At 50.9% G+C, this 25,273-nt stretch overlaps 1 protein-coding gene across 9 annotated transcripts in view; it reads right to left on the bottom strand.

Moving 5' to 3' along the window:
• Positions 1–25,273, bottom strand: part of LOC111158987 (trafficking kinesin protein 1) — a 183,955-nt gene that overhangs the window by 17,199 nt on the left and 141,483 nt on the right. For 8 of the 9 annotated variants that reach the window (XM_022521337.1, XM_022521334.1, XM_022521335.1 and 5 more), the window contains 10 exons: positions 19,152–19,268; positions 16,828–16,928; positions 15,884–15,992; positions 13,909–13,987; positions 12,912–13,042; positions 12,187–12,261; positions 11,389–11,526; positions 7,333–7,409; positions 5,666–5,902; positions 4,353–4,669 (listed from right to left, as the gene is read on the bottom strand). In XM_022521337.1, the coding sequence (XP_022377045.1) occupies positions 4,353–4,669; positions 5,666–5,902; positions 7,333–7,409; positions 11,389–11,526; positions 12,187–12,261; positions 12,912–13,042; positions 13,909–13,987; positions 15,884–15,992; positions 16,828–16,928; positions 19,152–19,268 (1,381 nt within the window). Of the gene's footprint in view, positions 1–4,116; positions 4,670–5,665; positions 5,903–7,332; positions 7,410–11,388; positions 11,527–12,186; positions 12,262–12,911; positions 13,043–13,908; positions 13,988–15,883; positions 15,993–16,827; positions 16,929–19,151; positions 19,269–25,273 lie in introns of those variants that run through there. The other variant, XM_022521343.1, reaches the window with a different exon arrangement.

Raw genomic sequence — 25,273 nt, 5'->3', positions numbered from 1 at the left:
GCCCACGTTCACCTGCCCCCCCCAGCCCACGTTCACCTGCCCCCCAGCCCACGTTCATGGGTCTGTAAAGAAGCAAGGACCTCCGAGCTCTGGCCGGGAACCCCCACCAACTGAGAAGCACCCATGGTGGGCAGTAAACATTCTAGGTGGCCATCCAAGGCCGGCCAGGAGGCACACACACTATAGCTGATGGGATTTCTCAAGACCCCCTGGAGACCCCCATTCATGATCCATAATGAGGCCCCTGTTCATGTGGTCATCAGATGCCCAGGCACATTCCTGGCAAAAATACTGCACTGGGGAGAAGTCTTAACATGGCACCGGGACATCCAGCTTCGGACACACATGCTGGTCTCACGAGGATGATGGCAAATGACTAAGTATGGTGTGGTCAGATCAACTCTACTTTTGGGAGGGGAGGAAAGGGAGAGATGACAGACACGGGGAAGTGAGGAACTATGTCTGTAGTGCCAGAGGTCCTCACCCTTCTGAAGGGGGCTGAGAGGTTTACAGTGCCCAGGGAAAGAAAGAAGTCAGGGAGGCCCGAGGTCTGGGCCCAGACACCAGTCCCACGGGCCTCCATCCTCCCTCTGTTCAGCAGACAACCCTCATCTCTCCCCACCCCCGGCACGGGCTCGAGAGAGTAATATTGCTGTTTGGAGTTCAAGATGCTACACAAGTACATGAGATTATCTGCCTTCCCTGAACACGCAGAGCCAAGGGAGTTGAGTTGAGATCACAATGGAGAGATTATGCTGGAAGATGCATGGTACTTGGATTCTTACCCCCTGCCTTGGGGACCCCTTACTCACGAAGAGCCAACCTTTACTGAGCATTAACCTGGTGTCAGAGCCTGTACTTAGTAACTCGATCATAACCCTGTTGTCCTCATTTTACAGATAAGGACATGGAGCTCAGGGCGGTCAGGCAACTTGCCAGAGGCTGCACAGCTGGCAGGTGGCTAATCTGGGTTCAAACCCATGCTGGCTCCAGTGTCTGTCCTCTTAACCATATACACCTTCTCCGGGTCAGCAGTGAGGGGGCCTCCTGGGTGTGTGTCTCAGAAATCAGGGCAGTAAAACACCCGACTGGCTTTTTCAATCCTCATACAGGTGTCTTCCATCCTATAAAAGTGAATATTGGCCAAAGCCCCCACAGCCCTGTTATCTGAGTTACATCAGGCTGGGGGGCCCACATATCGTTTCCATTCCCAACTGGTTCTAAGGCCCCAAGAGGGTTTCTCGAGTCCAGGACCCAGGCAAAATAGCTCACACCTCACTTGCTCCCACTGCCACTGCCAGCACCACCACGTAGGAATCCGACCGATCCCCTGACTGCCTGAGGTACAAGATGGAAGCACAGATTAAAAATTAAGGATGAACGGCACCTTATTCAGAGCCTTGGCTGCCTCTTTCCTACTCCCACTGCCCCCCCTCAACCCCCGCAAGCCTGGCTTCCTTTATTTGTCAAGCACAAAGCAGGAGAATCACCGCACTGTGAGATACTTCCCATGACCAGCCCCTCCCTCCCACCCACAAGAAAAGGAGGCTGGGGTCAGGGAAAGAGGAGGCTTCATGCTCCTAGCTGGCACCAAGATGAAGCTCTATGAAACAAGGATGCGGCCAGCAGGGAACACAGTCATGGTCCCCATGCCTTTCCCAGTTTGCTTTCCTTCTACATCTCACTGTTCTAACTGAAAGCTGTGATATGATCAAAGGAGAAGGAAACCAAATCCATCTATGTCACAGGAGTACCCGGGGCTTGGAAGTTTAGACCTAACCTGCTGGACAATGTCTAGCTTAGCTAAGAAGTGTATGCTTTCAACTAATTACATGTGAACTTATTTACTGGGAAATACCCTCTTGATTTTAATTATCCACAAAGAAAGAGCAAACAATACAGGGGGGAAAATACTGCCAGAGTCATCTTTGTCATGCAGATCTTTGTCAAGGAGTCTGAGAAGTTCACCTGCACTTCACCTGCTTAAACTCCTAGGGTAAGAGGAAGGGGTAAGAGTACTGACCTTAAACACCTAGCTCGGCTACTTCGGCTGACATCAACAAGCAGATACCAGGATGCTTTAAATGGGGAAGGGAGACGCAGAGGGAAGACCCAAACTGGCTATCTACAATCCCAGCCAACGCTCTCCAGGGACCTCATCCCGGCACACTGACCTGAGCCACTGAAGATCAAGGATATGGGCTTCTAAGTGGGCCAACGGGAAAGGATGGTATGAAAACATGGCCGTGGCACAGTGCTGATCTGGGTTCTCAACACCCTTTAGACTTGAACTGCTGGGACATGGCAACTTTGGGGAACCTAAGTTTTAATTAGCACCTCTTAGGTGCCAGGCATAATCACATTTACTCTTGACAATTTTGTGTGGCAGATGTAAGCCTTATTTCACAAGTCAGAGAACGGGACTCAAAAGGGTCACTTCTCTTCTGCCACAGTTGGAGCTGCATTGAACCCAGTGCCAGGCAGACTTCTGTGTCAGCACTCCATCTCGTCAAATTAAACAAGGTAATACAAAAAAAATTGTGGAGGCAAGGAAAAAAGAAAATATTGATTGTATGTGAAATAGCTGAGAAGTATGAGAACTACAAAACAGAGGAGAGGAATCTCTAGCACAAGGATGCATTACAGTCCATAGTGATACAACATGACTTCTTAACAGCAGTGATTTAACCTCCTGGTGAGAAGGGTACTGTAGATGAAACTGATCTAGCACACCTCAAGGGATTTTCTCTTCTTCTAGTAACACAAAAAATACTGCTAAGTCACAAGATTAAAAGGAAAAACAAAAGATGAATTGGTTGAAATAAATTTTTAAAAATCTTTTCCTGCAATATGCTTGGAAAATGAATCCAAAGACATATTCTTAGATGATCTAATGAAACATAAAGTCAAATACAGAAACCAGACAAAATAGAGATGATAAATTCCAATGAGCTTTAAGAGACAAAGGAGAGAAAAAGAAAAGAAAGGCAGAAAGTAAAATTGCAGAAATGAAAGATTTTATTGAAAGAAAAACAGACATAATTATGGATCAGGAAACAATCACCAAGCTCACAACTGAATAAACAATTAAAAACAGAACAAGCCATCCCTTTTCTGAAATCTAATAAGGGTCTGAATTATACAATTAAAAAATAATTCTGAAGAAAGAATGTCAGCCCACCCTCTTCCTAGCTCTGGAGACTACAGGACCCAGCATGTCTTGGGTCTTTAACAAGCACACCCTCATTTTACACCACACATTCTCAACAGGTTCTTACAGGATAAAAAGAATCCTACCCTCTTTAGGCAGAGAGCAAAGCTCTAACACATCAACAGTGTATCTGTGGTAGCGAATTGCAGGAATGAGTAACTATCGATTATATGTCTAAAATGACTCTTTAAGAATATAGGTCTAACATGGGACATACGGCCTTACAGAAATTCTGATTTGACTTTGCATCAGAAATGTAACACGAATTCTAAAGTACCTTCTCACACTCACAGGGGTTTCCAAACTAAAGGTGTCAAAAATGAAAAATACAAACTCTCAGTGGCTCCTGACAGGGTTAAGTGGGTAATTAGAGGGAAGACATTTTTATAATACCTGGAAGAAAAAGCAAAGAACAAAGGTGAATTTTTTCTAGGAGTTTAACCATCTCGTGTCCCAATTTACTAAAAAGTAAATTGCCCCTGGGAAAGGCAGGCTTGAGGCGGTAAAGAGCTCGCTCACCTCCCTGACCACCCCCTTCTCGGCCCCCAGACTGTGGAGGTCTAGGCCTCTTGCTCAGAACCCACAGCACTGGAAGAAAGCCACACCCCCTGTGCTGGAAGATGGAAACAAAACATGAAAGCCAGTAATTGCAGATCGCTTTCAGGTGGTTCCTGAAATAACAACTTCTAGCATGTGCTCTGAACCCCTCCCTGACACCAGCATTTCTGAGAGGGGACAGCAAGAATTCCCTGCGCTTCTCAGACTCCTGGCATGACCTAATGAACTTTCTAGTACGTCAGCAGTGCCTTTGCCTCTCAAAAAGATGCTAACTTCTAAGGTTCCGGGTGCACAACAAAGAGAACTAGGAAACTGGCCTGAAGGCTTCGTTCCTTTCCTTTGGCCTAACTGGAGGAGGTCAGAGTCGGCCTGTGGCCGTCGTGCACACTCCCACACCTGCCCTGGGAGATGGAGGCCCAGGCTGAGTGCCACCATCAGAGGAACTCAAACCAGCAGCGGGGGAGGCTGTCCCGGAAGAAAAAGGAGTAGGCATGACAGAGGCTGCCCGCTTGCTGGTGGTGGATCAGGGACCAGAGGCGGTCGCCAAGGAGAGCGGAGAGGGGCCGAGGCCCCTGGTGATCACCTTCCAGCGGCTTCACGATCTGAAGTTTCTCGGGCAGGTAGGAGCGGCTGCTGAAGGACATGCCCGAGAAGCCGGTGAACTCGGAGAAGCGCGAGTGGGTGCCGAGGGACATGATGCTCTCCGTGGGCGTGAGGGAGCCGCTGAGCAGCTCGCCCTTCTCCGCCAGCTCCCTGAGCTTCCGCTCCTGCTCCTCCTCGAAGAACCTCCGCTCCGAGAGGTAGTTCTCCCGGCGGAGGGACAGCCGCCGCAGTGCCGTCTCCAGGTCGTGGGAGCCCGGAGTGCCCGGCGTCCCGGGCTTCTTGCTCCGCTCGTTGTTCCTGCGAGGAGGGAGATGGGGCTGAGAGAGGGCGGGCGCCATGCAGCGTAGAGTGCATGGCTCGAGACAGTCCTTACTGCTAGGTGGCCAGGGGTGCACGTGTTTCCTGGTGGCCATAGGATCTTTGCTAGGGAAGCCCACAAGGCAAGCAGCAGAAATTTAGGCAGAACTGGAAAGGGACATGCCTACCGGGGGGGAACCTAGTTCCCTCTGTTGGGTGTTCTGCCCAGTGTGGGGAGAGCACTAAGGTGTAATGAAAATTAGCACAGACTATATAAAAAATTCCATCCCTAGCTACACCTCCCTCATGAGCCCTCAGGAAGACGACTTCTTCAGGCCGAAGTCCTAGTTACCAGAAGGATCACTGGTTCTAGGGGCATTTCTCTTTGTTCTTGAACTGAAAGAGCTGTTCTGATCAAGCAGTTCCCCTTGGAGCCAAGAGGTCAGAAGAACCAATCTCTCTGTCACAGAAAAAGGGTGTACAACACAGCTGACATCCCTGCGCGCGTGCGTGTGTGCGCGCGTGCAGCTGTGGGTCTGCGGGGCTTTGGGACACAGAGGGGCTGCCCACCACTGAGGAGGCCCCACCCCAGCAACAGGGCTGGGATGTGCGCCTTTTGCAGCAAACTGGATTCTGGTCACAAGTCAGAGCCTGAGTCCTCCTCAGCCTTCCAAACACCCAAGCTACAGAGGGGTCCCTGAAACAAGGTCTATTCTGTAGCCCAACAGGAAAAAGTGACAGAAAATAATCACTTATCCCCCCTTCAGCATTTGATGGAAAGGCAGACTTCCTGTTGTGCCTCCTTCCACTGGTGAAAGTACCAGAATCAAGAATGAGTGCACACTCAGAGGTCCTGGCAAAACAGATTACAGAATGAAAGGTCTATACTTGTCAGGCAATTCTTTACCGGCCTCTCTCTTCTGTGGGCCAAACCTATCCTCCGTCCACACCACCTGTCTCCCAGACCCAAAGATTACAAACTCCCGGCCAGCTCACCCCAGGTCCTCGGACTCTGCTTCCAGGATGATGCTGTTGGTCTTGTTGTCCAGGACAACGTTGCCAACGTCACTGCCATAGAAGCTGGACCGGGGGGTGCTGACGCAGCTGGAGAGGAGGGAGTTCACGGCTGAGGACTGGTTGGAGCCTGGGATGTTCATGGGGGACGGGGTCAGAGACCTCTGCTTGACGACCTGGTTGATGTTTCTCACCGTCTCAAAGACTCGCTTCTGGTGCCTGGGGGTGGGCGGGGGGGAGAGGTGTGGAGAAGATGCACAACATCCATGAATAAACAAATGCAGGAATGACCGCGGAGTTCAACCTCCAGAAACTACCATCCGAGGGGCGAGAAAGGCAGCTGGCCCATGTGAGCCCCCCGCCCCCCCAAGCAACCTACCATCCCCTGCCTTCCATGTGTTTCTTAAGCCTGTTGGCTGGAAAGCAAGAGACTCAGTGCCCACTGAATTCAGGGCTCTACTTCATGGCTGTGTCCCAGAGGTGATGCTAGCAAGGGGATATTGCTTTTCTCTCCCTTAGGCTTGACCCACAAGTACAAATACTTAAGTAGGGCTTTTGTCTCCTGGCTACTTTTCCTCCGTCATGATGGTGCCTAGAATGCAAGGTCCAAGAGAGCAGAGTTCACTGCTCAGCACATAACAGGCCTCCATAAATATCTGTAGAATGAGTATTTGTTGACTGTTTATATATATATAAAAGCCAAACAAAATCTTAAACTTCTACAATGAGATGATAAATACCACAGGAATCTTTTTTAGAAACTGCTGTTTCTAAGAGTAGAACCTCCTTTTGATGTTCATTTGTTTCCACCCCCCGACCCCACCTTTTTTTTAAGAAGGGGAGAGAGACAGAGAAAGAGAATCCCAAGCAGGCTCCACGCCCAGTGCAGAGCCCAACACAGGGCTCCATCTCACCTCCCTGAGATCATGACCTGAGCTGTATCAAGAGCGGGATGCTTAACCGAGCCTCCCAGGCGTCCCCTTATGTGTTCCTTTTACAGGAGACAAAGGTAGGCACATTGCTATAAAGGCCACATCTTTCAGGGACGCATAAGGCTTCACACATGCACAGAGGCTCGGGGAGTCTGGTCACTCCCAGGATCCCATTTAAGTTCTGGCTATGGGCTTTGAGTACAGAAAATACACAGTGAAATCAGATCCACATACATCTGAGGAAACACCTCAGGGCCGGCCTAGCACAAGGTCTCATGTCAGGGAGAGAGCCCATAGGGGCCAGTATCGGTAAACATACCCAGAAAGGGCAGAAGCCTTGCATGCCCCCCTCAAAGAGCCCTCTGTATCTCCTACAGCATGTGATCTCTCTTTCTCTAACGGACATTAAACATTTCCAAGTATTGTTTTTCACTGAACGGAAAGATAAAACCAAGGGGTGGTATCAAGACAGGGCTGTATTAACAGATGGGAAACACAGCTCTCCTTACTCAACTTTCTAGAAGTTAGTAGAAGGCTTTAAAACCCAGGAAGAGGAGCTGGGGGATATATATGACTGTCTATGTGCTCTTATCTCCCTCAACCCGGACCCAAATCTGTGCAAGGACCACAGGGCCAGTGCCTGAAGCCCAGACGCTGCTGGTTTTGATGAGCACGGGGCGTGAGGTGGTCTCTGGAAAACTTAGAAGCAGGCCGTACGCGATGTCGGGAGACTCGGGCTCTTCCAGCTGCAGCTCCTTCCGCATCGTCCCCTCGATCTCCGCTGCCAAGGAGTCCTGAGAAAAGCCAGAGACACACGGAGTGAGCAGCAATTCAAGTCTCTGAAAGAGGCTCCCAGCTGGCTGGCCAGAGGAGTCTCAGGTGAGGTCTCAGAAGCCTGCAAACTGCCCTTCCGTGAGGCTGTCGGCACTCATCACTGCGGGGATCCCTGAGTGAGCAAGCCCCATGGCGGGTTCAGAATGGAGCAGTCCCCAATGGGCACTGAGCGGACAGCTCCTATGCTCCCCTGTGGCTGAGGATCTGAGAGCAAACCCCGTGTTCCCTTGGCCACACCATGAAGCTGTGGCTCTGCCTACAAGGAGAGGCAGGGAATTTGTGGAGGAGGGGCCCTGAGTTGTGAGCACTGTCATGTGAACCTCTGCTCTTGTGCCGCCCACTTCCCGTGCAAGGAAGGCTCCTCTCCCCACCAACGACCCAACGCCCACCCTCCTTTAGTGACCCGCTCCTACCTCGTTTCCACTACCAATCCTTCACTCCTCCCCCAAGAAAGACACCAAACACACGAAGTCCCGGCGAGTTCCCTGAACAGTGAGTTCACTTGGATCTTCCTCTAGCTAGGTTGTGGATTCTGTGGGTCAGGGGAAGGCCGGTCACAGATGGCTTCTCCCTTCTCAGATGGGCCAGGCCCCGAGCTGAGGCTCACTGATAAAGACTCCCTGATGAGCGGCCCCCATCCCTGAACGCCCCACCACTCCTTACCACCCGAGGTAGAGACTCACAGGCAACCCCACACACCGGCACAGGTCGGCGCCAACAGGAGGACCAGGTGTGTGCAGAAAAGCACCCGCTGGTGTCTCAGACAAGGACACCACCTAGGACAGCCTGAAGGGAAGAGCTAACTCTTTGCTAACCGAAGACCTCCTAAGATAAGAGGAATGTTCTTTCTGCACTGTGCACTGTGAAAGCCACGGGCCCGCAGGTGGCCATCGGGTGCTTGAAACATGACCAGTAACACTGGGAACCCGAATTCCCTGTGCTAATTCTAATGGATTTAACTTTACAGAGCCACTTGTGGCCAATGCCTTCCCAGCAGACAGAGCATGGGAACTCCAGAGTGCCCACCTCCACAGCCCCAAAGTCAAGGAGTGACGCTCCAGGCTGGAAGCTGGAACCTATTTATACATACATGATTTTATTTAGTAATTATTATGTACAGGTTGCCATTCGACATAACCCAAGTTGTAAAAGGCTTCCCTGGGTGAGCTTTTTTAAAAGATTTTATTTACTTATTTGATAGAGATCACAAGTAGGGAGAGAGGCAGGCAGAGGGAGAGGGGGAAGCAGGCTCCCCGCTGAACAGAGAGCCCAATGCGGGGCTCGATCCCAGGACCCTGAGACCATGACCTGAGCCGAAGGCAGAGGCTTTAACCCACGGAGCCACCCAGGCGCCCCTGGGTGAGCTTTTTAAAAGCCAGTTTACTTTTCTTTCTTTCTTTAAGATATTTATTTATTTATTTAAGAGAGAGAGAGAAACTGAGATAGTGAGAGAGCACAAGCAGGGAGGAGAGGGAGGAGCCCGATGCAGGGCTCGATCCCAGGACCCTGGGATCCTGATCTGAGCCGAAGGCAGAAGCTTAACTGACTGAGCCAGCCAGGCGCCCTGCAAGTTTCCTTTTCTTACTGCTGTAATTCACCATATAGTCTGCATTCAGAGTGCATTTCCTCTGCACGAAGAAAGGACCTTCATACAACTTAGGAGAGATGACATACCAAACGACTAATTTCAAGGCCATGCCTGGAAGAAATTGCAAGCTGGTTCTGTGCCTTTTTTGGCCCTGAGCCCCCTAGCAGTCTGGGTGGGGGAAGCCATGGACCCCTTCTCAGAACAATATCTTTAAGTGAATAAAGTAATTAAGACAAAAAGGAAGCCAGATATATTGAACTAGTCACTAGACTATTAATAACAACAATCGTGATACAGTAACACACACAACCTGGCTTCAGGCCTGGTAATTACTGCCACCTTGAAGTGGAGCTTAGCACGAACAGGACTTGGAGACATCTTATAACAGATAGCAGCAGCTGTGATCTCCACCGGTGACAAAGTCACAGGTGCTATTAACGCTGTGCCTTGGTGCCCGCCTTCATATGAGAAGGAAGCACTGTATACAATTAGGGATTAAGAGAAAAGATGTGCCCCTCCCTCAGGTTCATAGGCCTCCTGAGTCCTATCTGGGGATCCCCGATTGGGAGCTCCTGTCCAACGCAAGAGAGCTGGCAACGCACTCCTCGGGCAGAAACTGCTGCTCACGGTCTGATTCAGCAACTAGAGAGGCTGGGAGCAAGACTGGCAGATTTGGCCGTTCTGCTCCAGAAACACGGGCACAACACCACGGAGCACCGCAAATACCTTTAATACATCGTGCACTTTAAAAATAGCCATCCTCAAAACCGGAGGCCAGCTGTGCCAACGGCTCCAGGGAAAGACAAGTGAAAGCTCCATCTCAGCAAATACAAAAGCTGAGAATCTCTGCAGAAAAGCCCCAAACGCAGATTTTCAGTTTGACTTCACTATGTCACGGCTTTGTTTTAAAACAGGTCTGTCCCTGAGAGTGAGGAATGCGATGGAGGGCCTCCTAAGTGTATGGAAATAAGATGCCCCCAGGAGGCCACCGCGCCAAGGTGGGAAGCCAAGAAGAAGGGAAACTGAGGCAGGGAGCACACACTGCTACGTAGGCCAGTCTGAGCTGAGTGTCGTCGGCTCCAGATGGAGGAATCAGGGGGCACCGAATGTTCTTTGCTGCCTTTCCTGGGATTCCTGGACCACCAGTCTGCCCCTTGGAAAGCTATGTCATGTATCTCTCATTTTGGTTTCATTAGATGTAGTCAAGCTGAGAGAGAAAGAGTGTGTGTGTTCTAGCCTGAATTTGATATATAAAAGGAAAGAAGCTCACAATTTAGGAAAAGTGGGCCAGACAACTAGGCGGGGAGCGAGCAGTGTCAGTAACAGGGGTGGAGGGTGTACAGGGAAAGAGCCCTAAGGAAAGGCCAAATTCCAAAGGGACTGAGTGTCACAAACGTTGACACCGCCATCCACTCATATTCATTTGGGAGTGTTTCTCTCAAAAGTTCTCGTCTCCTCAAAGACTATGGTATTTCCTCAAACCACGAAACAGGACCTAAATATAAAAGGTCTTGGTCATTTGTTCTTTGGTCTGTTTGTCCACCCATCCAAATCTAGTAGCTACTACGCACGTACAATCCTGTAACACAAGCTCCGAGTAGATGGCAGAGTGTCCCAGAGAGGGATGGAGGAAAGGAGCAAAGAAGACATGGCCCCCGCCTTCAAGAGGCCTTAGTCTGACAGAAGAAGGTGCAGCGAGGAAGCTCACCAAGCATCATGGGGAAAGGCCAGCAGAGGAGGCCTGCCCAGTGCTGCTGAACCCCAGCAGGGAGGGGCTGACCTGGAAAATCCCCTTCTCAACCATGTCTCCCTAAACCCCAAGCATGAAACAGATCAGGCCAGAGCTACAAAATCAGATTGCGGGGGAAATCATTTTGTAGCAATGGAAACGCCCCTCCAGGTGGAGAGACAGACACTTTTTCAGGTCACAGACACTGAAAACCCCCAAGAGGATGACCAGGAAGCCTAGAAAGAACCAGCAGAACTGCATGGGCAACTTAAGAAATCTGGAATGCACTGTGAGCCTGAAACAGCTCATATTCTAGTACGGTTAGAAAAATAACAAGGTATGAATAAGATCTTCCAGACAGCTGAGGTTCCCATGAAATATATCCATTACGGACACGAGGAGAAAAAAAAAAAGACCGAGTCAGAGAGACGGCAAAGGAGAAGTGAGTCTGCCAAGGAGAAGTGAGTCTGCCGGGAGCGGGCTCGCGAGCCCCAGCTGCAGATCTGATCTACACAGTGGAAAGAGAAGCCAACCCACCGCACCTCCCCTCCAGACCCGCCTCTCTGCTGGGGCGCCCTGCAGCCCAGCAGGTGGGGAGCAAGGACCCAGAGTGGACGCTCACCATGGGGAACAGCCCGAGCGAGTGGTAGCGCCGGGATGTGGTGTTGGGCACGGTCTTGTTCCGGAGGTTCTTGAGCTCCTCCTGTGCCTCATGAAGCATCTCCATGCACTCGGCGTACTTGTCCTCCAGCTCGCGCAGCTGCGGGCACCGGAAAGGCATGCAGGGTCAGCACGGGGCTGCCCAGGGCCTCCAGGCCCGACCCCGAAGGGCCCTAGAGGCTCAGTCCGGCTCCCACTTGGGGCATGCTTCTAGCCTCCCGAGTCCTAATGCATGACCGAGATCACAGGCTTCCAGTGACGGGGTGTGTAAGTCACGGGGGTGAAAGGCATGGTACAGGAATCGCGCCAGTGGGACGGTAGGGGTGTCATGTGGTGACAGATGGGGCAACAGTGTGGTGACCACAGCATAATGTACAGAGGTGTCCCACCACTACGCTGTACCCCTAAAACTCCTGGAACCTTGTGCCAATGAGACCCAATAAAAAATGGTTATCTTTTTCAAAGCCAACACCCTCATTTCCAGCCACATCTGTGAATGGGCTCCTTTCCATGGCGAGCTCCGGGCCATTTCTCTCACCAGACATTGAACAGGAGCGGGCTGTGCAAGGCCTGGCCTCCTGGGTGCTCGCCAGCAGTGATGGGTGTCAGCGGGAATTTACCAGTAAGAACGGCTTTCGATTCAGAGTAAGGACAGCTAGCGAGGTGGACACGACCCACGGCCCGCCAGACGAAAGCTGAGCACCTTAACTGCAACGGGCCTGGGGAAAGGCGGGGGGGCAGGGCGGGGGGAGCCGCTCACCTCAGCCGTAAGCTGCCGCTGGGCATCCTTAGCGGCCCCCAGGTGCTGGACCAGCTCTTCATTTTCCACCGCGCACTGCAACAGGGCAAAGGCCCATCAACTTCTTCTCTAAGATACCTGGAAACGTCTGACTGCCTCTTATTACCTGGTCTGTTCCGATCCTATCACATTTCTACAGTGACACTTTTATGCCAGAGTCCCATTTTGTCTTTTCTGTAATTCTGAAGGCAGCCTTTCCTACATCCGTGTTCATGCTGGATGGCCCCCCATTCCCCCGCCACTACAGGCACAGCCCCTCCCCAGACGGGCTCCACCTTGAGCTTCTGGCAAAGGCCTGACGTGGGAAATGAAACTGTATTTGTTCTGTTCTTGCTGTCTTGCTGCTGCTCCAGCTTAAATCTATGGGGGATATGACCCTGCTGCGGGACACACCAGAGCGCACCATGTAAAAACAAACCCTAGACTAAAAAATTCATGAGTTAAATTCTAGAACTCTGGATCTACGATACTTTTCTTAATGAATTCTATTGATGTGCAGATTATTTTTAAGAGAGAGGTGGTTATAGGATGCCCTCCCCAGTTCAGGGTGACTAGTTCACTCTGCTGAACTTGCTAATAAGCCTTTTCTCCAAAGGGGCGGCATAGACACCTAAACTATGAGACCAAAGGGCCTAGTCTTCAGGGGCCAGTGCCATCTGCGGCAGCCAGAGAAACAGAAGCCTTACAGCTTTTGCCTTCTTCTGCAAGTCGACTATCTGTGACAGCAGGTGTGTGATCTCCTCCTGCTGGCGGGCAGCATCCTCAGTCTTCTTGGCCAGCTCCTCTGAGATACTGGCGATCTGCACATTGGCGTCCCCTTTCACCAAGAAATGACAACAAGAGAAAGTCAGACCCAGAGAGAATGGTTTCTTTGTGGTGTGCTCAAGAAAAGGCATCTTTGTTACCAGACAGGGGGAGGAGTGGAGAGGACAGTGAAGAAGGAACAGTGCCCGTTTTCCCGTACAGGCTCAGTCTGTCATAAGAAAGAGGCGTGGGGACCCAGCCCTGCTGACCAAAGCCGCCTCCCTTCCCAGAGAAAGTCAGACAGGCTTGGGGGTCAGCCAGGAGATGACTGCCCCACCACCCCATGCATCTGCCCGAATCCCCATGTTTGTGCATGAACGGGTCCACATCATTAACAGGAGCTCCCTGCTCCACCCTGTCCTAGAAGGAACTGCTACCGGCACAGTGTAATCCCCTGGAGTGTTTTCAACCCATATTCAGAGTCATAACTCATTTTACTAGATTAGAACACGGGGTGTGTTTCATTTGCTGAAACTCAAAATACTGTTTGCCCTTTTGTCTTAACTTGTAACCTTATGGTGGAGAGGGCGGGAGGAAGTACTTATTTGCAAAATGGAGAACTCTGGCCTCACCTTTCACCCATCAGTTATGAGAACCATAACTGGTTAGTGTTTGCACATCGGCAGGAGAACTCTGTAACTGGGCTTAACTTAGACTTCACATAACTCCAGTGTTCCAGTAGAAAGCCGGAATCAAACATCGTCTCAAGGAGAAATTAGGACAGTGTAAGACTGACAATCCAGTACCCAAATTTCTTATGAATCAGAGTGAAGGGTGCCATGCAAGACAAGGGGGTGGGGAGAGTGTCTCATCCCAATGATGGCAGTTACAGAAAGTAAAAAGAGGGGGTGGGGATGGAGCAAGAGGATCAGGCCATACTCAGTTCCTTCACGCAGTCGTTGACCAGCTGCTGTTCCTTCTCTTCGTAGGTGATGGTCTCCGTCTTCAGCTGGCAGGCCTATGAGTAAGGCTCGGGTCAGAGACCCACAGTCACACCTGGACCGGTGGGGTGGGCAAGGCTAGGGCAAGGAGCAAGGACTAACCTGGGTCTGGAAGGCTTCCCTTCACCCTCTCCCCACCTGCCATCCGTGACACCCTCAAATACAGACAGTCCATCAGAATGCCCTGCTCAGTTAAGGAATCTCGGACCCTCAAAGCGGAAGAGCTGAAAACGGTGTACCACCAGAGGGCGCCACACAAAGCGATGTGCAGACTGCAAGTGGCTCCCTCGTGTCTGTTCATTTGCTGAATTCAGTCCCGGCTCACAGACACAGACCAAAGGTGTCTAGGACTCAGCTCTGCCTACCGTCTACGGATGACCACAAGAATGTCTAACTCTTATCATGTACCTGCTTTATGCAAGGCACTGTCCTATGAGGGCTGAGTTGGGAGTTAAATCTACTGTATTTAGCTAAGTTAAAACACCGTATGATACGAAAGCACTGAAATTCAGAGACCCGGGAGCTACCCCGGGACTCTGGATAGCCTGCTGCCCCTGACAAGGTGAGAAAGTAGAGATCCAAAGGTCTGAAGAAAATATCCCAGGTGGAGAGGAGCTATCTCTGAGCCCTCAGGACCGGGCCCCAAGGAGACACTACACTCCCGGAAACCGAGGTAGAACGGGTAGGCAGCTGGGATCAGATTCCCTCCACCTGCTTTAGGGGAACACTGACAGAGGGACAGATTACCATGCACCAAGGCCTGGGGCGTTCACATGGGACAGGCACTGGCTATTATGCTGGGCAATAGCCCTGGCTTGGCCCCTGGCTATCAGAGAACGCTTGGACAACCCTCTTGGTCACTCTGGGTTTGTGTCTCCCACTAGAAAATAAGGACTAGAAGATCTATGGTGTAAGGAAACAGGACCCTTTCCTCATGCATAGCCCTCGTAAGCTCAGACATGAGGCTCTTTTCAACAGGTGGGCAAGTTCAAGGTGGTCTGCCCTACTGCAGGAGTTTCAGGGAACCCTGGGCCAGCTGAGGTGGGCATACAACCCAAACTTGACAAAGCATACCTCTGGCTGGAGAACATAAACTCACTGATAATTAAGACAAAAAGTATTAAACTTGCACACATTGGTGTTTTTAGGTAGGGGCCAAGGGTGAAGGGAAGTAGAAGGTTCAGAGTCACAGAGTCTTACAAATCCAGCCCTTGTCATTCCCTAACTTGCACCACGCTGGCAAATCAAACACCTAGGAGCCTGGGTCCCAGCTTTCTCACTGTAAATGAGAAGCAAAATAACCAGCTTCTAGCCCTGCTGTGAAACTTGGAAAAAACAAAAACAAAAACAAAACACAACTGCTGTGAAACTTGAGAAAAAAAAAAAAATTGAAAAACAAAAAACACAATACAGGCAAAGTGCACAGCGACCAGCTAGTGAGAAACACTCAAAAGCATGAGTCCCCATGTGGTCCCAGCTCTACCTTTTTATGTTAATTGTCTAAGAAATCTGTCTCCAAGTTCTCACGTACTATATTCCCTCAGAGCATATGTGACCTGCGGCAACAAGCCTCAGTGTCATCTCCATGGCAGAGCTAGAGGACACCACGAAGAGACACCACCGACGGAGCCTGCCCTAACTGGAGGAGGAGGGGCTTGCCACTCTTGCCCACCCACACGGAGAATCCCCAAGCCCTCGGTCCCCCGGACAGGTACGTGCTCCCCAGAAGCCAATGCCCAGCTCAGAGGAGGCATGCCAGCCAGGCTCAGGGTGCTGCAGTGAGTGGAGCTCAGGTGGCTCTCTCACAGATGGTCACCCTTGAGAACGGCGCTGTAAGCACAGCTCCTCCTGCCAGATAAGGCAAAGGGGGCCACCACCCTCCAGAGGGAACAAGGGCAGGGAGTGCACTTGACCTCCGATCGAAGTACGACGTTCTCCTCTTCGAGGTCCTTCAGCTTCTTCTGAAGAGAATCTAGATGGAAGTAATTCTGGACGGAGGAGGATGACTCATTCCTCTTCAACCTGGGGGAGAAAGTGCAACTTCGCTCCAGAAAGAGAGACTGGCTCCCTGCACCTGGCCAAGTACCGTTTCCGGTGGGGGGAGGGGTGACCATGAACCATGCAGGGGTGATGGTGGCCCCCTGCTGCCACATAGGCTCACCAGCACTCAGGACCCCCATCCCCACCCTCTGGCCACCGTGTGCAGCTGCCACATGGCCTCACAACTCAGCAGAATCGACTATTTGAAGCTGACACACAATTCCAGATGCCTAGAAGTCTATTTCATATTTACATTGCAATTCTGTGTGCCTAGTTCTAAGTACTCTACAGGTATGAAGCCAATTAATGCTCATAACCCTCTGAACCAAGTACTATCAGGATTCCCATTTAACAAAGAGGAAACAGGCACAGAGTGGTTAAGTAACTTAACCAAGAGCACACAGCTAGGAAACCACAGAGCCAAGGTCTGAACTGAGACCACTGGGCTCTAGAGTTCATGCTCCTGATATAAGGTTCTGAGGACTCTCTGAGAAGTCTCCACACCTTCTGTCCCAGGGGCTCGCCGTGGCATCTCTGGCTCCAGAACCCATCCTATCCTCTACCTAACCTCAGGGCCCACCTGTTACCCGTGACCAGGCCGGATCAATCTAAATTGACAAATAACCCTGTCTCCTTCCACGTCCTGCTGAAATCATCCAATCTGTCGGAGGCACATGGAGATGCTTGGTCTGGGGAAGGCCGGGAGCAGTGGACCTGAGCCACTGGGGAAGTGACCCTGCCAAGGGACTGCCAAGGACACAGGTGACAGCCAGCTGCCTGCACCGAGGCCCCAGAGACACGGCCCTCTGTGACTTACGGGGTGGAGCACACGGACTCGGGCTCGCTCTCCTCCGCGGCGCTGGTGTAGAACTGAAGCAGCTCATCCTTCATGGACAGCTCATGCCGGAGCTGAGACACCTGCACAGACACAGTGGGGCCGGGGTGGGGGGGGCGGATAGCATTCAGCTCTGAGCACCACTGAGCCCCCGACATGTCCAGACACTTGCTGCTGGGTGACAATGTCTGTTTAATTCCTCACCCAAAGTGAAGGCGGGTCATCGATTTTGGGCTTTTCAAGGAAGAGAGGTTGCATTTGATCCCACTGAAGAAGAATACAGTAACCGTGTTTTGACAGAAAACCCTCTGCCTAAGTTTATGGTTTTTACTTTGGTTCAGAGAGGAGGTGAGAGGAGACTAGAAGGCTCTGGAATGAGGTTTGGGGGTGGGGGACAAGACAGCATATGGGCTTTGCAAGTAGCCAGATGACCAGCTGGGCAAATGGCCAGAGAAAGAGATCGTGTTACCAAGCGAAAGAAGAGGCCATTCACTTCTGCTGAAATGCAACGCCACCCTGGACTGGGCCCCTGGCGACGCCAGCTCTGGGTGGGCAGCTACGAGCAGCTTCCCCACCCTCGCTGTCATACTTGCGACACTCACAGCTCCACCCTGTGACTGCTGCGCTCTTACAGGGCTCGCGGCCAAGCCTGGCCAGACCTTGCTCTGTACTCAGTGACCACAAGATAGCAATTTCAGACACAGGGAGAAAGGAGGCAGCCATCAGGAAGTGGCCATACTGATAACTAGGACAGTTTTTGCAAGTCGCCTAATTTATACTTAACATCTTAAGCAAACAAACCTGTGCCATAAAAGTTTTCACTTCTGATTAGCAGGGAACCGGTGCTCTAAGCGAGAATTACAATCTGGTTGTCATTCTTTCTTGTTTCTAATTTGATTTGGGGTCTACAGTTGTTCCCAGCTTTCCTACCCAACACAGTGGGTATTTATGACTTCCACGGAGAAGCAAATTCTATGTGCACAAAAGCTTTAGTTCTAACATCTACATTGACAATTTAATGATGTGCCAAAGGGGAACATATTACAGCTTCCAAATTCAAAGCTTTTCCAAGGAAAAAGACACTTTTCCACTTCCAAATAGGTGGGTACTCTCTGTGTAATGTGAGGGAACCCCCGGCAAGGGCAGTCATGTGGAGGAACAGCACACGAGGGACAGTGGGCGACCATGTATTGGTCCCCTGGATGGCAGGTCCTCTGCTCCCTAATGCCTGCGAGAAGGGGAGGTCAGGCCATGATGCTGGGTGCCAGGAAAGCAGGGGGCAACTTGACTTCTCCAAACATGACCATATCCTACCCGAACGTCTTCCAGAGGAAGCCGTCCGGGGTGAAAACTTTTCTCAGATATTGGCAAGTCTGTTTCGTCAACATTAAAACCATTACCAAACCCAGGCAATAATAGGTGGGAACAGCTTCCATGAGGACAAGGTCTAAATAAATCTGAAAGACATGAGTCCGGGCATCCGCTCCCACTTAGAAGGTTTCTGACAGAAAATAAGGAAAACCAGGAGAAGAAGAAGGTCAAGTGAAAGTCCTCACAGCTAAAATCTGCAGTTGAAAGAACAGGATGATGGGGAAGAAGCAACCAAGTAGGGCCCGGCTCTAATTCCTAAGCCCGTTCCAGCCACCCTGCCCGACTCGGCAGAGCCCCCCTTGTCCTACCCACACCACAACCTTCCAGAAAACTAGTGCTGCTCCTCCGAAACCCCAGACCAGTAAGATAAGCCTAAAGCATTCAGCACCCCAGCCCTGACCACTGATGCCCTTCAGCCAAGGTTTGGGTCATGAAAATGATAGGGTTCCTACCATGACTCCAATAGCCTATTTTTTTCATTTTGTTTTACAAACACAAAATCGTATTGGAATGAAGAATGTGCCGTCGCTGCCCTACTCTGCAGCACAGGCTAGCCTCTTCCCGACAGGGCTCCCCTATGGCCTGCCTGTGCCCACCTGCCCCAGGAACCCCCGCTCACCGCCGTCTTAGCCTGCGTGCACTCCTCACAGGCTAAGTATACTTTGCAGCCTGTGTGAGGACCTGGACTCTCAGGGCACGGGGACAGGTGCTGACCCCACACAGCCAGGCCTGGTGGCACTGGCTACTCTGGCCCTAGTGAGCAGGTGAAGGTTGTTCCTACCCCAGCTGGCGCGGTCCACACTGTCTGAAGCAGGGTCATGAACAGAAGCAGCAGCAGGAAGGCAGCCTTCTGCCTGCAGGAGGCCACCCCAGAATAGACAGCTCTGGAGCCTGAGCGCAAGCCCGCCGGCCCCTGGCCCTTGACACCAGCTCACCTCCTCCCTGATGTGTTCCACCTGCTCCTCCAACAGCTCGTTCCTCTCCGTTAGTGTCTTGTTCTTCTTCAACAACGACTGGCCGATCCGAGCAGCCAGTTCTAAATCCCGCTCTTTCTATAAAAGGCAAAGGTGAGAACAGATGTTCAGAACACCTGTGCTTCCCAAAGGAGCCCAGGGCGCTCATCGTCAACTGAGGAAAACAGGACATTTTGAACTAACTCGCCGTCCACGTACCCACACTTGATACCTGTTCAAAGAAGGGGATGCTCTGCCTACAGAAGGTGTCAGAGCTATGCAGACCTCGGGCAATGGGAGACAACCCAAGGACTATAAGTCTCTGTTCCTACCAGAGAAACGCGCTTCCAAAAAACATTCCTCCGCAGCGGCTTTGGGTGTCTGTGAAATCACGTGACAATCTGTCCGCCTGAGGGCTGGGCTTCTGTACCCTTATGGCCCAGCACATGGAAATACTCTGTAGCTGCCTGCTGGATGAATGAATGAGCACAGGAATCCCACAGTGCTCTTGCAATAAAGCAAAGAGCTGATGCAGGGAGGCAGGCTCCTTAGAACATACGAAAGTGGAATTTACAGAGCTATTTGTCTTTACTTCATGCGAAACAGAAATGGCCAAAGTTACTCTGAAATCCAACAGCACGTTTCTTTTACTTAATGGAGGGTACTTAGGTTGATTTTTTATTATTTATGTATTTATTTGAGAGAGAGAGAGAGCATGCCTGCACAAGAGGGAGGATCCAAGGGAGGGAGAAAGAGAGAATCTGAAGCAGACTCTCCCCTGAGCATAAAGCCCGACGCAGGGATGGATTCGGGGACCCTGAGATCAGGACCTGATCCGTGGAAGGAGCCTGAAACTTCTGATCTCAGGGTTGGGGGATTTGAGCCTTCCCGTTGTGTGTAGAGATTATTAAAAAAACAAACTTTTAAAAAACTTCTAAAAATACTTTCAAAATGGAGGGGCGCCTGGGTGGCTCAGTCATTAAGTGTCTGCCTTCAGTTCAGGTCATGATCCCAGGGTCCTGGGACTGAGTCCCGTATCGGGCTCCCTGCTCAGCAGGAAGCCTGCTTCTCCCTCTCCTACTCCCCCTGCTTGTGTTCCCTCTCTTGCTGTCTCTCTATCAAATAAATAAATAAAATTAAAAAAAAAAACTTTCAAAATGGAGATAATGCATAAAATCTTGCCTTACCTCAGGGACAAAGACTGTGTTAAGGACACAGAAGTTTTTTTATTTCAGCTGATGATACCACTTATATGCCTCAGAACAGTACACCAAGGAAGATCTTTATTTATTTGACAGAGATCACAAGCAGGCAGAGAGGCAGGCAGAGAGAGGAGGAAGCAGGTTCCCTGCTGAGCAGAGAGCCCGATGTGGGGCTTGACCCCAGGACCGTGAGATCATGACCTGAGCCGAAGGCAGACGCTTAACCCACTGAGCCACCCAGGCACCTACACCAAGGAAGATCTTTAGTGGCATATAAAGGTACAGCTGTGGGGCACCTGAGTGGCTCAGTCGGTGGGGCAGCCGAATCTTGACTTCGGGTAAAGTCATGATCTTAGGGCTGTGAGATCAAGCCCCCATGTCAGGGTCTGTGCTCAGCCAGGAGTCTGCTTGAGATTCTCTCCCTCTCCCTTTGCCCTTCCCCCTGCGCCCTTCCCCGACTCCCCACTTCTGTGCTCTCTCTAAAATAGGTAAATCTTTAAATAAATAAATACATATATATATATGTATTTATATTATTTATATAATAGAAGGAAAGATGTTTCCTGACAGTGCAGACAGCAGGACAGACGCCATCACCGAATGCTGACTCCTCCGTGCTGAGAAACTGTTTGCCACTGTGGTTAGGTTCAACTTGCTCCCTTGTGGGTAGGATTAGCAAGGGGAGGGGAGCTCTGGGAAACTAAATCATTTATGAAGCTTGTGCTAATTTCATACAGCTGGAGTAAAAAGAAGAGGAATGGGAATGTGGAGTTTAGAGAAGGAGAAAAGCTGGGCGGGGGAAGCAGAGGCCTGGGTGGCTCAGTCAGTTAAGCATCTGCCTTCAGTTCAGGTCATGATCCCACGGTTCTGGGATCAACTCCTCCACCAGACTCCTTGCTCAGCAGGGTAACTGCTTCTCCCTCTCCCTCTGCTTGTGTGTGTGTGTGTGTTTGTGCACACGCACACATTCTCTCTCTCTCTGACAAATAAATAAATAGAACTTAAAAAAAAAAAAAGCGAGGGAGGAGCCTTAGCTTCTAACTGGCTACTAACTAACCATATGACCTTGGGCCAATGGCTTCCATTTAACAAGGATCAGGTACACTCTAGGTCAGCTTTTTCCAAACATACATTATAAACCATGAGTAGGTTGAGAATCATTTTTGTAATGGCAACTGATAATTTGTTTTAAATGAAATTCAACAGCACAAGATTGAAATACCAAAGTGCATTCCACATAACGAGGGTATTATTTCATGTTTATGCTTTCGCTTGTCATATACTCATTTATGGGAGTACTGAGTCGCAACCTGAGATGCGTTCCTTACAGTGGATATTGGTCAAAAGTTTACCTGCTCCAGGGGAACACTTCTCTTCCACAGCGGTGAGATTGGGCTCTGGCTGAACATCCCTGGAACCCAGTTCCCTCCTCTGTTAGGTGGGGAGGGGGTGTGGGGCAGACTGGCTGTTAGCTACCCTTGAAAAAATCTCCTAGCATTATGATTCAGACTTGTACGATATGAAGAAAACAAAGGCACTTTGTATTTCTAACTTTTTATATGCCCACTGAATAATTCTGTGCATGAGCAGCACACTTTACCCCTTGCTTATCACAGGAATTTCACTGACATAGGAGCCGAGCAATGGAGGTTGGAGTGCCGTCTGGGAAGACTCTAGATGCGATTTGGCACTCTCTCTCGCACAGATGATGGCCACTCCCCACTCCATTTCCCACAGTCTGGAAACCTGTCACTGCTGTCACGGTTGCCCCAGAAGCCAGCCAGGTGTCACATCACAGGGCCCACAAATACCTCCACCTTATTCCCACAATCTGAGCCTACCAAGGCACAAGGGGGACCAGGGACTCTAGCCAATGAACCGAGATTTTCCTTTCTGTGAACTCATCTGTGCTTGCCACAGAGTCTTCCAAGGATGGTCCTCTGCTCGGTGGCCCTTCATCACTTCTGAGACTCAACCTATGTGTTTACTGGGTACGTGGAGGAAAGGACCCAGAGGAATGGTGGGAGGGAACCTACCTCTCCAGTCCGACTCAAAACCAGCATCTTGTGCAAATGGTTTCGGCTGGCTCTCCCTCACTTAAAAAGGCAATACCAGTGTCAATTTCTCTTTGGAAGTGTGGTCTCCACGCATCTAACTCAAGCCCACTGAATCTACCAGAACAAATTCTCAGACTGAATACCCAGGAAGCACTTAAGGCCAGAGGCTTCACTGCCTCCCTGGGTCTACGCTGCAACCATGCATGTGTAGTGGGAAGTTCCGACAAGCGCAGACATTCCGCATGTCTTGGCCACAGTCTGCATGCAAACCCCACGGCAAACAAATCAAGCAAAAATTACAGTTACGAAAGCCTGCTGGGTAAGGCCGGCTGGAGCACCCGAAGGATGGTGAGGGCTTCCCATGGCACACAAAGGCCCAAGAGAGCCCAAGAGCAACGGGCAGGGGAAGAAAAACAAATGGGATGTGCACTCAGTGAAGCCCCTCGCCCTCCCCATGACACCCCAAACCTCAGACCTGGGGCTCTCCTCACCATCCCTGCCCCACAGTGGGACAGCTTTCACCCCATCTACACCAAAAACTGAATCTTTATAGTAACAGAAACAAAAACTCTCTGCAGGGGGTTAAAAAAAGGATAAGTTATAGTAAAACTATTTATGGATGAAATGAAAAAATTAAACAAGTTCTGTGGTGTCTAAAAGTTATCTAAGGGGAGTACCTGGCTGGCTCAGGTGGTAGAGCATAAGACTCTTGCTCTCAGGCCTGTGGGTTCGAGCCCCACGCTGGATGTGGAGATGACTTAAAAGTTACCTAAAAATAGTTCATTTAAAAGTTACAGTAACTAAAAACTTAGTGAAGTAGCTCTGGTTTTTCTTTACTAAGAGGACAGACTGGTTGGTTTCTCCTGAACGATTCCAGAAATGAAACATTCACATATATTACACAACCAGCCAAAATATGGTAAATGTTTATAGCTAAAAACAGGAAAGCAGCTAGGAAGTGACCACTGGGTTAAACTACAGTGAGCATGAGAGATTACAAATAAAGAATTTAGGCCTTTGGAAATTAACTATTAAAAGAGCCGGGTTCCCTCGTTCAGCTGGGAAATGCAGCCAGGAGGAGGAGCTCATTCCTAGGGCTCACTCGCTCTGCCTGCCCCTGCTTTGCTTAAAGAGACAGTGACCTGGCTCGGCCCCTTCTGCCAGCGGCGCCCCTGCTGTCTGACAACAGCCCCCGGAGATGGAGAGCAGCAAGCCTCCCACACCTGGCGGCTGACTCATCTCATTCACCAATCTCAGCATCAAAAGCATGACTAAGGGGCCCTCAGAACAACCCTCTCCAAACGAGGGGGAGAGAGTAGCGGGAGGCAAGCTCTGCCCAAAGGTAAATCCAAAGGCAGGAAGCCAAGGAGAGCTGCTGCGGAATCCTCTTCCCCCTTAGAGGCAGAAACAAAAGCTCCCCACCCGCCATGGGCTGCCCTTTGGCATCCTGTGTGTAGTACGTGTACACACACACAGACACACACACACATTCTCTCTCTCTCTCTCTCCCCCCACCCCCCACCCCCTGACCCTGCCTGCATGTGGCCGGCCTGCGAACCAAAGCAAATGATCAGAGGAAGTGGAACCAAAGCCAAGCCAAGCAGAACACAGCCCAGGACCATGGTCCGGTGACCAACGCAGTTCACCTTTCACCGGGGAACCGCCTAGTTCCGAAGAAAGGCAGTGACTCAGAGGTGGTTCTTATCAGGACGAGGAGAAGAATGGCATTATAAATGAGACACACATACACACAGACCATGCCAGAATGAGCTGCTAAAAACAGAACCCAGAGGGCACAAAGCCACCCAAAGAAAGCGCCCCACAAATATTCTTTCTTCTTGACAGCTCAGGTTTTTTGGATTTTTTTCTGTTTTGTTTTGTTTTGTTTAAAGAGGACAGCCTGCCATCTGGGGAGTGACCCTGGCTGAGCAGATGAGCTGGGGGGACGGGGAACTAGACACCCAGGCTCTGCATGCAGGGCTGCAGGCCCCGCTCCTTTGGGAGCAATCCTCAGACGTCCGAGCAGAGACGGGGCTCCGCACCGCCAGTGCCAGCTCAGCAGGGACCAAGCACGGCAGGGGGCGGACACTCACAGAGTAAGCATCCCATAAAAAATATGACCCTGTTTGTGTTTTTATAAAAAGTCCCACTGACAGCCAATGGACTATACTCCCCACAAAATGAATAGGGCAGTCAACGCTCAAGCCAAAAGCATGAGTCCCAGGTGCTGCAGTTACCAGCCTGGGGTGCACAGCAGCTGTGTGGCCCTGGGCTGCTTCTGTCCTCTGATTCGGGTCCCTTCACCCAAACCAGGGGCACCCGTGGCGGAGAGCTACCGCAGAACTGACAAGACACAGTTCTCAGAAACAATTCACCCTTGATAACAAGCATGACAACAGCAGCAGACACTTGCAAAGGGCCTATCATTTCCAAGGTTATAAGGGAAGAGACCTCCCCACCCACCCAGCGCCCCTGTCCTGGATAGTCCCCACCTTGGAAAAGCTTCCAGCTAATCTGGCTAGGAGAACAGGACAAAGGGAATTGTAGGATGACTGCCATGCTCAGGGCTCACGGGGGTACAGAACCCCTGGAGCCGTGGTGACAAACAGCTCTGAAGGTCCCCATGAGCCCTGCCGCACAACACTCAAGGCCAGGGAAGGATGGGGGAGGTCCCTGGTGACAAGCTGGAGGGGGTTTCAGAATGGGATCTGTGTGTAGCTTTGGTTGCCAAAGTGAGGACTTCTAAGTGTCTATAAGTATGCGGGGGGCGGGCAAAGAGGTCACACGGGCTTGGGATGCAGGCGGCTACAGAGAGAAATAGAAACCTCCCTCCTGAGGCTCTGTG

Source organism: Enhydra lutris, unplaced genomic scaffold (assembly GCF_002288905.1).
Source record: "Enhydra lutris kenyoni isolate GAN:26980312 unplaced genomic scaffold, ASM228890v2 scaffoldscaffold66, whole genome shotgun sequence".
Taxonomy (NCBI): Eukaryota; Metazoa; Chordata; class Mammalia; order Carnivora; family Mustelidae; genus Enhydra; species Enhydra lutris.
This window is presented reverse-complemented; position numbering and strand designations above follow the sequence as displayed.